At 34.8% G+C, this 16,804-nt stretch overlaps 1 protein-coding gene across 7 annotated transcripts in view; it reads left to right on the forward strand.

The window, feature by feature from the left end:
• Positions 1-16,804, forward strand: part of VPS50 (VPS50 subunit of EARP/GARPII complex) — a 139,358-nt gene that overhangs the window by 57,854 nt on the left and 64,700 nt on the right. For 6 of the 7 annotated variants that reach the window (XR_009541988.1, XR_009541990.1, XR_009541989.1 and 3 more), the window contains 4 exons: positions 4,712-4,844; positions 7,845-7,936; positions 11,977-12,071; positions 12,407-12,505. Coding sequence is in view for 3 of the 7 variants with exons in the window: in XM_060157044.1 (XP_060013027.1) it covers positions 4,712-4,844; positions 7,845-7,936; positions 11,977-12,071; positions 12,407-12,505 (419 nt within the window). In the remaining 4 variants the exon portion in view is untranslated. Of the gene's footprint in view, positions 1-4,711; positions 4,845-7,844; positions 7,937-11,976; positions 12,072-12,406; positions 12,506-16,804 lie in introns of those variants that run through there. The other variant, XR_009541991.1, reaches the window with a different exon arrangement.

Here is a 16,804-nt window from a genome sequence, read left to right on the forward strand (position 1 = left end):
GATATAATTAGATTAAATTTATTTGCATAATATAAACACAAGTTTATGCAAAGTTGAGTTTATGAAAGTTTGTAGAAGAGTACCTTTATTCCGGTGAATGATTTTTGAGTTGCAGCCCGGAATGTTTTTGTGATTTTTGCTTTTCTTTGTCCTCTGCTTTTAGCTTTTTCCTGACCTTGTGCATCATTATTGGTTTTCATTACATGTGTGTGGTATGAGAGCTATGTCAGTTGTAATGATGTGGTAAAAATAAACCAAGGAAAAAAGCAAGACTGGTTCATTGTAAAGGTAGTAATTATAATAGTAAACAGGGAAAGTCGACATAAAAAGTTACCCCAAATTATGGCATAAATGTGCGGAAATATTTGTGTTGATCTCTGCAAGCCATGTGTAAATCTGGATAGCTATTCTAATTTTTCTGCAAATAGGTATACTCAGAAGTTTCACTCCCTCCTGTGTTCCTTCCATTTTTATTCCCCACGCCACCTCTTACAGGTAACTGACTTCAGTGTTTTCTTCTTTATATTCACTGTGTTTATTTTTTTGATGATAGGCAAATATATCATTAAATTTTTTTCTATTTCTTATGACATACATATATATATATATATAAACTTTTCCCTTTCTCACATGTATATGTATCATATGAAAGGGAAAATTTTTTATTTAAAAATTTTTTAAAATGTATATGTCTGCTTATCATTATTTTTCACAGTTGCAAAGTGCTCTTTTGTGTGTGTGAAGTTTATCCAGCTGATCTCCTGTGTTTGGACATTTAGATAGATTCCAGTATTTTGCAGTTACAGATAATCCTTCAACGAATAACCTTGTGCCTATGTGTTTTTACATTGTTTGAAGTACACCTTCAGGATAAATTCCTAGAAGTGAGATTGCTGGGTCAAAGGGAAAATACACATGTAGTTTTGTTAGACAGTGTGGTTTTGTTAGATAATGTCAAATTCATTTCCAGAGTATTGTATCGTTTTGCGTTCCCACCAGCAGTGGATGAGAGTTCCTGTTTTTTTTGTTCACAGCCTTGCCAACAGAGTATATATGGTATCAAAGATAAACAAAACTGGACACTAATTAAAGTGATATGGACAGATTTCAATCAGTAATATACTGTTGTAATGGGGAAAAGAATCCATTGTGAACTGAACTCAGCTTCCGTTTGTACAGGCGTCACTGGGCATTGTAAAGGGAGAAAGAGGGACTAGGAAGGGGGATGAGCAAGGGCTCAGAAGAAGCAAGGAAGTGAAAAATTACAAAAAACAAGGGGGCTTGGTTCATGTGAAACCCATCTGGGTTAGGCTCCCACCTTCTCCCTCAGAGACTGGGAGACAGGGGCCCTATCTTCAGGTTTTAGCTGGAACAAACAATATGTTCTTTTGGCAGCCTTGACTTTTCTCAGGCAAGCACTTTAAGGGGTGCTAGGGTCATCCTAGGGTTGTGGCCGTGAGCTGCTAGAAACTACATTAGTGTCTTGTTCAATTCTTTGTAGGTCAAGATTGAGGACTATTGAAGGAGAGGGCTCAGGGAGCCGGCTAGAGGTTGGTCAAGGGGAGAATCTTTGTTAATGGTCAGCTTTAAAATTTGCACTGATCTGATGAGTGAGAATTTGTTTCTTACTGTAGTTTTAATTTACATTTGCCCTATTATGAGTGAAGTTGGATATGTTTTCAAATATTTAAGGGCCATCTTTATATCTCTGTTAAGTGTGTTTATATCTTCTTCCCATTTTTCTATAGGATTTTTGGTCTTTTCCCCCCAAGTCTTTAAGTGTTCATTATAAATGTGAGATTTTTTTTATTGTGACATGTATTATGAATACTTTTTTCAAGTTTATCATTTGATTTGTTTACTGTTTTTTTGTTGTTATACAAAATTTATAAAAATTTTTATGTAGTAAAATTTATCAAATTTTACTTTTATTACCACTGAATTTTGAGTCATAATTACAAAGCCTTTACCTATATCAAGGTGAGAGAAGAATTAACTCATGTTTTCTTTGGGTGCTAGTATAGTTTTATTTTTTAGGTTCAGCTGTCTTATCCATTTGGAGTTTGTTCCTGTCGGTGGTGTGAGGAGTAGATCTAATTTAGTCTTTTCCAACTGACCATCCAGTTGTCCCAACACTATTAATGAAAAAGACTGTCTTCACTTAAGTGATATGAGATGCTATCTTTATCATATACCATATTTTTATATGAGGCTAGATCTATTTCTGGATTGTTTTTATTGGTATCTCAGTAAATTCATAAATTAACCTAGGGAGAACTGACATCTCTGATGTTGAGACATCCTAACCAAGAGTGAGGGATGTCTTTCTATTTGTTCAAGTCTACCCTTATGTCTTTCAGTTTTTTTTTTTTTTTTTTGCGTTACACGGGCCTCTCACCACTGCGGCCCCTCCCGTTGTGGAGCACAGGCTCTGGACACGCAGGCTCAGCAGCCATGGCTCACGGGCCCAGCCGCTCCACGGCATGTGGGATCTTCCCGGACTGGGGCACGAACCCACGTCCCCTGCATTGGCAGGCGGACTCTCAACCACTGCGCCACCATGGAAACCCATGTCTTTCAGTTTTCTTCATAGAATTTTGGATCATTTTTTGTTAAGTTTATTCCTAAAATTTTTATCTTTTTTATTATAAGTGATTTCTCATTCATTGTATCTTCTAAATAGTTATTTGTGTATATGAATTCTGTTATTTTTATATGTTAATTTTATAACCTGCTACTTGCTGAATTTTTTTTTTTTTTGCGGTACGCAGGCCTCTCACTGTTGTGGCCTCTCCCGTTGCGGAGCACACGCTCCGGACACGCAGGCTCAGCGGCCATGGCTCACGGGCCTAGCCGCTCCACAGCATGTGGGATCCTCCCGGACCGGGGCACGAACAGTGTCCCCTGCATCGGCAGGCGGACTCTCAACCACTGCACCACCAGGGAAGCCCTTTGCTGAATTCTTTTACTGTTTGAGTTTTATCATTCATTCTCTAGGAATTATATTCTAGGTATACTATGTCATTTACAGATAGAAGTAGTTTTATTTCTTCTTTTCCTGTTCTTTTGCGTCTTATCATTTTCTCTAGTCTAATTGCATTGGCTAGTACCTCAAGAACATTGTTAAAAAGTCGTGGAGGGCTTCCCTGGTGGCGCAGTGGTTGAGGGTCCGCCTGCCGATGAAGGGGATGCGGGTTCGTGCCCCGGTCCGGGAAGATCCCACATGCAGCGGAGCGGCTGGGCCTGTGAGCCATGGCCGTTGGGCCTGTGCGTCCGGAGCCTGTGGTCCACAACGGGAGAGGCCACAGTGGTGAGAGGCCTGCGTACCGTAAAAAAAAAAAAAAAAAAAAAAAGTAGTGGAGATAGTGGACATTCTTGTCTTCTTCCTGACCACAGTGGATATGCACTAAAGCTTCCTCATCTTAGGGAAATGTTTATCTGTTTTTATTTTCTCATGAGTTATTATTAGGAATGACTGTTGAATTTTGTCAAACCCTGAAAAAGGTTTTCAGCATGTTTGGGGACAATCATTTTGTTTTTCTTCTTAGACCTATTAATGTGACAGATTGTTAATAGATCCTATAAGATTGAACTGTTGTACTGTTCTTGGCATAAGCCCCACTTGGGCAGCCTGACTCCAGTGGTTAACAGCGCCTTTATTTTACTACTTCTTAGTTGAGTTTCAGAGATTTGACGTGCCTACACAAAAGTATACTTGCTGAGTCATACAAATTAGTATTTTTATTAATTGCTTGATGAATGAATGTTTTAGTAAATGGGGAATTTAGAGGAGGGGGAAATCATTATGGAGAGAAAAAATACTTTTTGAAAGAGAGAGGACGACTACCAACTGGGATTTCCTGAGCATCAATAACACCATAGCTATACTTTCTATATAGCTTATTTCTACTAGCTATTTATTTTGGAGGGCTTGCATCATAGTCTTATTAGCCTTTCACTGTTTTATCAGCATGATCAGTTGTGGTTGATTGATTACAAATTGAAGAAGTGCTACGAAATCTCAAATGATGGAGCAGATGCTCCACTGTGACAGAAAGCCTGCAAAATAGAATGGAGGCATTATTCTACTTGCAAAAAAAAAAAGGACAGAATGAGAAACTGATAGTTTTTACAAAGGATAGAGGGAGAAAAATCCATGCATTTCCTTTAGGGAGAAGATTTTGGACCACATATTGTTTCATAGCCATGTTATATAAAACATTTTAAAATGCTGTTGTCAAATATGAAATATCTATATCCATGTGATTTACAGAATTTGCAGTTTGTCAAAGTTACTTACTTAATTTACATAAATAAAATGATTGACTTGTAAATTATGACCACCTTTTTGCAAGTTGTAACTTGGGTCCAAGGGTGAGTGTAAAGCTGCATTTCATGCTAAGAACATGGCTTTGAAAAAATATATTTGGGGAAGTTTGCACTCCTGGTTATGAGAGCACTTGCCATTCAGTAGTATGTGGATTCATAGTATATGGACTGATACTCCTAATGAATACTAAAAAGCCATGTTGAAATAGGAATTACTTGAACAAAATTTTCTTGCCATTGAACTTTATTTTTAGATATATCAGTGGAAGAAATTTTCTTATCTAATTCTTGAGTGCATTTGATTGACACCATAACATTTTATTTTGATTAACTTTGTGTTAAACATGATAATTTGAAAGTTGGCTCTTGTCATTTTCTTCAGCATGTTACACCAGACAGCTATATTCCATGCCTTGCTGACCTGTGCAAAGCACTGTGGGAGGTTATGCTCAGCTATTACAGAACTATGGAATGGCATGAAAAGCATGACAGTGAAGATACTACTTCTGCTTCTGGTAGGAAATTATTTTGATTTGATTTTAAAAACTGAACTATAAATATGCCGTATTTCTGGAGTAAGGAGAAAGAAAAGGGACAGCTATACTTTTAGAATTTCGGGGACCGTGATGACCATAGGTTAAATGTTCACCAGAGAAAGTGATTCAGCTGCTATAAAAACTCCATTACCTTTGGGGATTAACTGGGCCGAAGGACTTCTTATGTGATAGGTATTACAAGTTTCCAGGAATATGTGGTGATGACCTTAGGACTAAGTTATTAAGAAAGAGCTTTAAAAAAAAAATGTGTTGCAAACTAGGTAGGACATTGGTCTGTCCAAATTTACTATAAAATTAATGCTAATGTTCAATATTAAGTCTTTTTTGCTAATTTTCAAGTTGTACTAATAAAACTAGATTCTAAGAATTAATAATTATACTGATACTTTTCTTCCTGAAAATAGATAGCAGGACATAAAAATTTCATAAAAAGTGATGTTTTTAAATACCATCTTTGCAAGCAAAATACAACTTTAAATGTTTATGGTATAGTCATAAAGAGAAAATCTTTGAGAAGTTATATTAACTAGGCATGTTTAAATTACTTCATGTAATTATGTATCTTAAGTGATTATCCTTGAACAATAGCTAAGATTAAGTATTCAAAATACTTTTTAAAGTAATAAATGAGTCTACCAGTATTTAGTATGGGCAAAATAAATTATACTGTACCTGTTTTCTTGTATTACATACAGTTTAATATAGCTAGTCAATCAAGTTATTCTAGTAACTTTTAATTTCTGAAGTGTTTGGTTTCTGTGATTGTGTGGGTGGAGGAATGCGCAAATCTTAGTTTGATTAAACATAGGATTTTGGTAGTATAGAAGACATATGTTTAATATTTATCTTAACTCATAAGAAGCTCATAAATATAGATAGCAAAAAATAAGAAAGATAAATTCTGTGGAAGGATTTTCATTCTTTTAGAAATATTGTTGAGGGAGGAAGAGGTTTAAAGAAGAGAGAGAAAGGAGAAAGTAGAAAACGGGGGGCATTGAGCCAGGATTCTAGGCCAGACTAGGCCAGTTGGGTATTTTTACCCAACTCCTCTACTACCTCTGAGAGTATGGGCTTTGCAGTCAGAGATACCTCGCTTCAAAGTTTGACTGCCATTTACCAAAGGCGAGAATGTGAATAGGTCACTTTATCATCTCCAGGCCTCAGTTTGCTCCTTAAAATGATAGGTTAAGAAAACAAAACAAACAAAAAGCTTCATAATATAGTAACACATCTACCTGTAGGATTGCTATAAAGTTTAGAGAAAATGTGAAAGTGCTTACACTGGTTGTTGTTAATATCATCAAAGGAAATGGATCAAGAGATGATTATAATAATAATGAAATGTCTATAGGCCCTTTTTTTTTTTAAATTTCATTTTACTTAGGGAATTCCTGGGCTTAAGGGATTTTTTCCCCCACAAAGTTTATCTTGTTTTGGCAACCTTTCTTTTTTTCTAGATATGGTACCAGTTTAGATATCTCAGCACCTCTTTTCCTTTTTCTAGTACATTATTTAAGGAGAAACCAAAGGAAAAGTTTGGAACAAAATTAATACATACTTTAGATATAAGAGTATAGAAGACAATATATACTTATCATGGTGAAGCTCGCTTTTTGCTTCAGGCTAATAGTTTACAGGTATTATGTATTGTATGCATTTTCATTGGGGTATAGATTCAAACTTAAAACTATTTGACGGCTTCCCTGGTGGTGCAGTGGTTAAGAACCTGCCTGCCAATGCAGGGGACACGGGTTTGAGTCCTGGTCCAGGAAGATCCCACATGCCGCCCGTACGCAGCAACCAAGGCCCAACGCAGCCAAAAATAATAAAATAAATAAATTAAAAAAAAACTCTATTTGAACCTTCTATACTTAGTCCTCTTTGCTAAAATTCCTTCACCCTAATCTGTATAATTTAAGAATGTTGAGGACTCTGATCAGTCTAATAGTCAGGTGACAATATCTAGTACTGTATAAAGTTATTTGTTCACCAGAAATTCTTCCTTTCTTATTCACATTAAGGACTAAAATTGTCGGAATCAGTAATTTAAAAGTTATTCTTCACAGAACTTCATACAGCTGAAAGGGCCTCTAGAGTTCATCCGTTGTTGTTCTCTAGTGATACTACTGGTGTCCTAACACTTCACCATTCTAAATAAACTAAAGATGTAGCTCAGGTGCACTGCTCTGAGCTGCTGGGCTCCTAATAGCCAGACCATACAGATGATATGGCTTAAGCTGTAGGAGTAGTCACAAGTACATTAGGCATGTATCTGGGGCCTGGCCTATGAAAGGGCCTTTTGCTGCTTACCAGTGGATACCTTGCTAGCCTAAGATGAGATCATATCCTCAGTTGTTCTGCACAGTTTACTTGCACAAAGGCATAATTTTAAAAATACAATGTGTATGTGTATTTTCAGTTGCTTTTAGGGGGAGAATTATTTTGAGGCAGCTCATTGATGTTGCCTGTTGAACTGGACATTGTTAGATTATTTACCTGGAATGGATAAAAGTATTCTGGATCATGAAAAATATAAAATGTATCATCATCATTGCCTCACTGCATGAGCAGTTTTGCACTCTGTACTCTTGTTAACATGCATATTAATTGAAAATTGGGTTAGTTGGTCCTGTAATGCCCTGGCAGTAGGCAGTATATGGGTCATTAAGAATCTGGTTTCTGGGATCACAGTACCCAAGTTGGAATCCCAGCTATAATCATGTAGAAGCTGAGTGGTCTTAGGTGTAAAGTACTTAACATTTCAGAGTCTGAATTTGTCTATCTTATCAAATGAGTTTAATCCTAATTTCTACTTTTTGACATTGTTTTGGTTGTATAAATATTGAGAATATTGTCTATATTTTACACATGCTTACAATATATGAGAATCCAAATTTTTTTTTTTGAAAACAAAAATGTGAAGCAAATTTTAAAACGTATACCATCTTTTATTTTCAGAAGGGAGTAATATGATGGGGACTGAAGAAACAAATTTTGATCGTGGCTACATAAAAAAGAAATTAGAACATGGACTTACACGAATATGGCAGGTTTGGTTTTTTTAAACTATTTTTTTTTACAAAAGCAATAGAAGCCTTCATGTCAAAGTTGTTTTAGAAATTCAGTATTTAAGTTTTCTGTATTTGTTTTCCCTGCAGATCTAATCATGTGTTAGTTTTTCTTTGGAATAAGTCTGCCATTTGAGTTCTGTAATTTAGTTGTCAATTATATTTGACTATAAGTGGCAGTAGAAAAAGTTTTAATTTGAAAATATCCATTGGAAATATTCCTTGATTACATTTTGCTTTTAGTGACCTAACAGATTTGTGCTTTCCTAAAGAAGTTGTTTTCTTATTGAGATACTGTTTATTTTGTGTGTGTTTTTTTTCCTTTTCTATTAATTTTAGGAAAAGGATAACTATATAATAGATGACATAGTTGGGTTGGAGTCTAGAACAGAATGAAGAATTCTAAGTCAGTGATTTTTGTGCCTTGAGTGAATCTTATGTATTTATTGACTGAATGTGTATTCCTTGACTTTTCTTTAGCAGTTTAGTAGCTTAGTTGTTATCAGATAACTAAATTTGTTAATTTGTTAAAAATTTTCACTTCCTAGATAAGTGTAATTTCTTTGATGATAACTTTGTTCTTTTTGGACTGCTTCAAAATTTAGAAGACGATAGACACTTTGACCATATTATGGTCTTTTAAAATGTATTTTTTATTTTTCTAATGAGGCTGATGTTTAGTTCGAAAACCTTTTATAGGATTTCTTTTGAAAAAAATGTTTAGGAAAATATATACTGAAAACATAAATTTCCTCAAGAATCACTTAGCAGTTATAATTTAGTGCTCTTCTAACTTTTGATAACTTTCTATTGCAGATATGCTATTTGAATTTATACTTTAATATTTAAATATGTGATAGTGGTAAGAGCTTTGCCTTTTGTGTTTTCTGATATGACCGTATGAAACAAGTTTTTAGTTTCCCATTAATTATGGGTTGGGGCTGACTTTTTTCTGAATGTTATATATAACAGAAAGGAAAATCTCATTCTCTAGTGTCAGATATGAGTTGTTTCTGATTTAGTCTTCTAACAGGCTCTAATTATACTTTGTTGAAATTGTAGAATCTATGATAGAATTTCTGGTAATTCAAAGTACTTTGGGTTATTGGCCTGGTATTTTATATAGCTAGTTTCTATTCAATCTGGCAACCTGATGTCATTCTTGATATAGGAATATCTGTTAAATGTAAGATTTAGTAAAGCTATTATCATTTAAGTGTTTGGCCAGTTTAATGAAAGTCATCATGCTTTTGAATATAGATAATTGTGTTGTAGGTTTCAAGTTTTAGAATATCTTCATCTCCACCCACTTCAAGTCCCTTTTGCACCTCCAACCCCAATTCTCATCCAGTTCTACACAGGACTTTGTGTACGTTAGGAACTCACTAGTATTTGTTAAATTGAAATTACAAAGCCCAATGCAATTGAAAAAGGCAAAAGCTCTGAAAAATAAATGTTTCTTGAGAACACATCTGGCAGACAAAACCTGGCAGGAATTGAATTCATTTGATAGCACAGTCTGACCAGTATTGTCATTTGGCTTTTTGTAGTATTTATTTATCCCATTAAGGTGAACATTCATATGTTGAAGGGATATAAATGTGTTTTATTTTGGGATACTGCCCTAGACCCCACTGGGGATGTTATATAATATATGCTATACATACCATAATATATTTCTAATATCTGAAATGCTAAATTCCAAAGCACAAGTGAGCATGTGACAGTTTATTGACATCATAAATTTATTATAGAGATGATAAATGATTGAGAAGCATAAGAAGATAGTTAATATTTCTGACATAAAACTAAATTCAAAATCATAATCACCTTGATAATTATTATAAAAACTTTTCAGTTTTGAGAATATTGTTGCAAATTTTCCATGCATTTTGACTCAGAACCTTTAAGGGAAAAAGGTTGTATTGTGTATCGCACTGTTTGTGGGTTTAAGAACACCGTGGTGAAAGCATGGTCCTTGACCTCATGGAGCTTACATATCCAACCATATGAAAGTCTTGGTCTTTCAAGATTTTCTTTTTAGTCTTTAAATATTTGATACGTGAGAAGTGACAGTTTTAAAATGCTTATTATTTCTTTCTTTTACTATAGAAAATTAGGGTTGGAGTATTTCTTCTTTCTGTGATTTTGAGATTTTCTTTACAGCCTAATAAACCACCCACTTTTAAAGTTCTTCCTGGGGCATTTGAAAAATAACCATGTATTTCTTCTTTGTATTGGGGATTAGGGTCTCTATGTAAATTAAAGCAGTTTATTATTTATATGTATTATTCTCATCTATATTCTTATTTGGTTGTGGTTTTCTTGGTCTGTGCTGTTCTGCGGGAGGAGTTTTAATCTTCCAGAATGATTGTAGTTTTTGTCAGGTTTTTCTTTTATTTCTAACAGCTTTTGTTTTTATACTCGGATGCCATGTTGATTGATGATGCAATGCTAATAACCACTTTACTTACCCTCATTGTACATAATTCTCTTTATTAATTTAAAAAAATAGCTCTTTTCTCCTTAGGCATTTTGCAGTGAATTCTAGTTTCCTTTATTATTACCATTGCTGTATTTATTTTGTTCATATTTTCCTGATAAATCCTTGACTTTATTTTAAATGTTTTTCTATCATGTTTTAGTTTTAAAAATAAAGATAATATATAAAGTTCTTAGTATAATGCTTGACAAAAGTAAATAATCAGAAAACAGTAGTTTTTACTGCTGTTTATTAAGCTTTTATGTGTATATTAGCACTGTTTCTGATTTATTTTTCCTATTCCATTGACTTTTCTCTATATTGCTAGCATTTTGGGGGTAGTTTTTAATATATTTAATATAGGTGGTACAAGTCCTCCATCATCCCTGATAACTTCATCCTTTCAAAGTGCTGTTTTTAAAAAAGAGGTTATTGTCTATTTATTATTTCTAGTGAATTTTAGAATAATTATTGAGAAGAAAAGTTTTTGTGTGTGTGTGATTTTGGTTAGAATTTCACTGTATCCCTACATTAACTTGGATAAATTGACATATTTACAGTATTTAGTCAGGTATTCAGTCCCTTGACTCTCAATTTATGGAAATTTCTTTTGTATCCCATTAGAACTGTTAGTTTTTTGTTATAGGTCTGATAGCTCTTATTAAAGTTATTCCTAAGTATATTGTATTTTCAATATTTGTTTTAAAAGAAATCTCTCCATTTTTAGGTGCTTCAGCCAGGTATACGTGAAAACTATTAACTTTTATATACTGTACTTAAACACTTCACACAATATCTTATTAATTCTAATTATTTTTGAATTGATTATTTTGGGGTTTCTAGCTTACTGAACCATGCCCAAATGATGATTTTTATCAGTATATCTAGTATGAGGACATAATTCTTATCTTGCATGTGTGTGTGTATTAGTAGTGATGATTGTGTTCCGTACTATTTTTTTTTAATTAGTTTATTTATTTTTAGTTGCATTGAGTCTTTGTTGCTGCGCGGGCTTTCTCTAGTTGTGGTGAACGGGGGCTACTCTTCGTTGTGGTGTGTGGGCTTCTCACTGCGGTGGCTTCTCTTGTAGCGGAGCACGGACTCTAGGCGTGCGGGCTTCAGTAGTTGTGACACACAGGCTCAGTAGTTGGGGCACGTGGGCTCAGTAGTTGTGGCTCACGGGCTCTAGAGTGCAGGCTCAGTAGTTGTGGTGCACGGGCTTAGTTGTTCTGTGGAATGTGGGATCTTCCTGGACCAGGGCTCAAACCCGTGTCCCCTGCATTGGCATGCGGATTCTTAACCCCTGCGCCACGAGGGAAGCCCCAAGTCTGTACTACTTTTATATCTGATGTTCATGGAATTGTCTCTATGATATCACCCTAAATATGTTGACTATTAGCCTAACTAGATATTTTTTTTTATCAAGTTAAGAATCTATTCCTGTCTCATTTTAATGTGTAACTATACAAAAAATGGCTCTGAGAACTTATTTTCTATATTTTGGATTTACTTGAAATATTTATTGTTTTTTTTTTTATAGGATGTTCAGCTAAAAGTAAAAACCTACTTGCTTGGAACTGATTTGTCAATATTCAAATATGATGACTTCATCTTTGTTTTGGATATAATCAGCAGGTAGTGTTTGAGATCTTGTCTTATTCTTTAGTTTGATTCATTGAACCATGATAATCAATGAAATCATGAATCACTGAGTTGTAATATATAACTTAATGGAAGTAAAGATAATTGAACATTCATAGTCTAATTTCTGCTAGGTTTATGTGTGAGTGTGTTTAAATATTTTTGCCCTTTGGATGTTTGTAAACTGTAATGAATGTGATCTTTAGAATTTCTTCAAACATCCAAATTTTTATGATTTGTTATCTTTGAATAAAGATGACCTATACTTCTCTTTTTTCCCTATAATAAACATGTTGCTGAAATTTACGTAAATCTTTCTGTCCAACTAGGTTGATGCAAGTTGGAGAAGAATTCTGTGGTAGCAAGTCTGAAGTTTTGCAAGAGTCTATTAGAAAACAAAGTGTCAATTATTTTAAGAACTACCATAGGTAAGAACTTTAATAAAATATGAATAGACTTATTTAGGTAGTGAGAATACCTTTGTCTAATGCTTAACCTTATAGTGTTAATTGGTTTAAAATAATTACTTTTGAATTTGAAAGACTATCTTTGTAGCTTTTTTTAGGATGGTTAAGGATTTTTTTTTACCAAAAATATCAAAGTATTCTGATTATTTTTTGTAAATTTCAATATGTGTTTTGTCTTGAGGGGCTTAAAATATTGAACTGATTTCTGTATGGGTGGAAGATGATTATTACATTAAGGATCCCCAGAAGAATTTGGCCACTATTCTCTACCTGCATATATGCTGTGAGCTAGTAAGGAAGTTAAATCAGTAGCGGCAGCACTCAGTGAGTGGGGGATGCTTGAAACTGTGTGCCTTTTAGGAGTAAAAAGGCTTTCAGAGAACAGGGCATGATATTCAGAATGTAGCTACAAAGCCAAGATTTTGTACTATTGCTTTGCAAAACAATCACTACTAACTTTAAAAAGGGTGTCTAGGAATGGTTTTGGGAGTGGAAGAAGGTGGGAAAGAATGTTTATACAGCAATGTGTTTGTCTGCTTAAAGCAGCGTTAAATTGAGAGAATATTTATTAGACCTTTCTTCATATAAGCTGGACCCTATGCTGTACACGTTATATACATTTTATCATTTGAATTGAGTTACAGCTCACTTTTTATACTGCATTTTTAATTTTTAAAATTAAGTTTTGATTTTGTTGTTATTTGGTGCTAGGGAGAGTTGGGATTTGAAATTCTCCTTTCTTTCCTTGTTGGGAATCAACCCCTGGTCACAGGGATATGTGCTATGTCAGAAGAGAGGTTACTGGACGTGAAACCATTGACTAATTTATTATTAAATATATTTAAGTACACATTTTCTGTCTTAATTGTAAACTATTAAATATTTGCTTTGAAAGTATATTTAAGTTGATCCTGTACCAAAGCAGAGCCCTTGAGTTTCACAATTGAATGAAGAGAATGTTGAAAAATTAAAAAAAATTTTTTAATTGATTATATATACCTCAGGAAAACAGTGGTAAGGGAACAACATGAAACCCTAACACTACCTTAATTTATAACTTCCTTTTCTGTTAAAACTTAAGCCCTGTTAAAACAGAAGGCTTGGCCTGTACACATTGCTGTCCAAAATGAGAGGGGCCTTATACTCACAGATGGGAAAGGATAAAGAACTATGAAGGAGCCAGAAGCTTCACTTACCCTATCAGAATGCAGGCATTGCTAGATGTCCATTTCTCAAAGAGTGCTTTATATCCAACAAGACAACTGGGGTGTCTTTTGATGTTCATTGTGACTGCAAGATGTGTGTAATGCAAAAACATGGATTTATTTAATGGTTTGCATTCTGCATTCCATTTTACTTACTGTCAAAAGGTGTCTGTCATCTGTGGCCACCAGGCAGGGGCATTTCTAGACTCTGACTATGATGGATATTCCTTACAAAAGTTCACCTTGATGAAATTAGAAAATATAGAAATGAATTATTGTTTCCAAAACACTCAATATTTTAATGGACTTTTCTTGTTAGAAACATTTGTGAAACTTATTTCCCATTGAGGAGGCTGTATTGTATTCTTAGAAGGAGAGCAGGACTGGGAAATGGTAAACTCGGGATCTTACTACATTTTTGCCACCTGCCATCTCTCTGTCATTGGACAAATCATTTAACCCCTCTGAGATATGGTTCTATCTATCAATCGTAAAATGAGGTGGCTGGACTAAAAGGTCTCCCGAAGTATTACCTGCAGATCTTTCCCTTTTTTCTTGCAGCATTGTGTATTATAAAAATTGGAATAGGTTAAAAAAAAGTAAAGATGTAATCTTTCTTTGTAGTATTCTTCTCTTTTCCCAATGTTTAAACCAGTCTTGCTCATATACTGCCTGTAGTCATTCTCTCTCCAACAGCTGCCATTTGGGAAATCATAATGAAATCACTTGGTAAAGTTGGTGCCAACCATCAGTGTGTTCTGAAGTACATCTGTTTCTTTATAAAGCAAGATAAACTTGACAGGCAGTTTAGAAATGATGCCAATGTATATATATTGAGTTGACGAAAGTCATTACATTAGCCAGTGATGAATCTAAATCTACTAAATTCCGATTTAATATCTCCTTCACCAAATCATATTACATAAATACCGAAAAATACCATGAAACATGGTGAAATATAGATCATCTGTTTCAATTTTGTTAAAGTGTTTAAATATGCTTACAATTTGTTTCATGGTCCTCTACTGCCAAGTAGAGCTCTTGAGAATAAAGAAATTCTTGAACCGAATTACTCTTATTTTACAGTCCATTTAGGTTGTTGGTTTGAAGATGTAAGCATAATAAAAAGGTGAAAATAGAAGCATTTTCCTCTTTGGCAGAACATCTGTTTATAAAATGTACCTACGTTGCTTGTGGAAGTTGTATTAAAGCTTGCGTGCCATTATCTTTTTCTAGGGCAAAGCTAGATGAGAGTGTGAGGGAGCACAGTCTCTGTCATCTGTCAGTGTAAATTCTCATCTTTCAAAGATATATTTTATTCTCCCAGGTTTCTTTATGTTCAGGTTCTAAGTTTGTATATACCCAATGCTGTCATTCTTCTGCCAGATGTTGCAGAATTCCCCAAAGCACAAATAATCTAATTTGAACAGTAATGACGTAGAAATTATGTAGTAGTGTGCTATTGCCAAAACATTCTATTTAACAAGCACCTTTTATTTTTAATTACTTTAGTATTTAGAGCTTATAAATGTTTTCAGTGATCCTAAAGGTGCACTGACTGATGTCAGAAGAGGGGAATGGTCACCTGTCCTTTTAGGGAGAAAGGTCTCTCCTTGCCTTTTAAGGTTTAAGTTTATTAAGGTTTGGTTTATTCCTTAAGTGTCTTTAAAATGTGTGTTTCTAGGGTCAGTTTTATTATCCATATACTTATCTTTGTTTTCTGTCTGGATCAAATGATTTAATCATCTCTTCTGTTTTTGAATACTGGGCCTGACATTATCTAGAACTGACCTGCCGGCATGTGTTGCACCCCTACCCCTAATCCCCCACCCATATATCCTCTGCCAAATAAGTTGTTTTGGTTAAGGCTTCAGGGAGAGTAGTAAATAAGTTACCAATAATTTTAGTTGTTTTATGGGAGATCTCATAAAGAGGTTTTTTTTTTTTTTAAAGGAAAACCTAACCTATAATAGCTTCAATTTACAAGTGTCCACGGATATGTTTTCCTAGTATTGCTTTGTAACAAACTGTCCTGAAACTTACAGGCTTAAAACAACCATCATCTTCTCATTATTACATGTATTCTGTGAGTCAGGAATAATTCACGCAGGGATCAACTGATTCTTCTCCTTCTCATAGCACTGACTGAGGTGACTAAGCAGTACTCAGCTGGTGGAAAGCTTGCGTAGCAGGTTCAAGACGGCTTCACTTGCACCTTGGTGGAGATGGCTGGAAGGGTGTACAGCTGGGTTGGTTAGTCAACATGTCTTCATGTGGCTGCTCCAGTGTGATGATCTCAGGGTGGTTGGACTTCTTACGTGGCAGCTGGCTTCCCATAGGACTAGAGTTCCAAGAGAACCACACAGAGGCTGCATGACCTTTTCTGTTATAGGCTCAGGAGTCATGACTACCACATTCCTTTGAATACAGGCTTGTCGTAAGGCTGGTCCAGACTCAAGAGGAGGGAAATTAGACTTTTTCTTTTGATTGGGGAGTGGTAAGGTCGTGTCATAGAAGAGCATGTGTGTGGGATAGGAGGTATTGTTGCAGCTCTCTTTGATATATTCCTTGGGAAAATAAGGAGAAATGTTTTCAGAAAATAATTTTTTTTGGACTTGGTGATAATGGTGCCAATAAGTTAAATTTATTTTTAATATGTGAAGTGTTTTACTGAAAATTTATGTAAAAGTACAACTATTTTCCATCTCTAAACTATAGAAGAGGGCTTAAATTTTGGACTTAAAATGAGAACAAAAGGAACAATGTCTTCATGATATGTATCTGTTACGTTACACTACTCCCTCTTCTCTATATATGTACATACACATAAATACACAATAATAATGGGTAGGCAAGTATTAAACTCCTCTTAGTAAATACAGTTGTTACTGATGTCCAATTTTCTTCCTGCTGGTAAAGCGTCTGGGGCAGTGTGGCGTTATCAGTGGCCTTGGGTTCCTACCTCTAATGTGTTACTCACTGGCTTCATGGCCTGTGTGATTTTAACCAAGTTTTTTACTTCTCTGAGCATCAAATTCCTTCTCTTTAAAGTGTA

This window comes from Lagenorhynchus albirostris, chromosome 8 (assembly GCF_949774975.1).
Source record: "Lagenorhynchus albirostris chromosome 8, mLagAlb1.1, whole genome shotgun sequence".
Lineage (NCBI taxonomy): Eukaryota > Metazoa > Chordata > Mammalia > Artiodactyla > Delphinidae > Lagenorhynchus > Lagenorhynchus albirostris.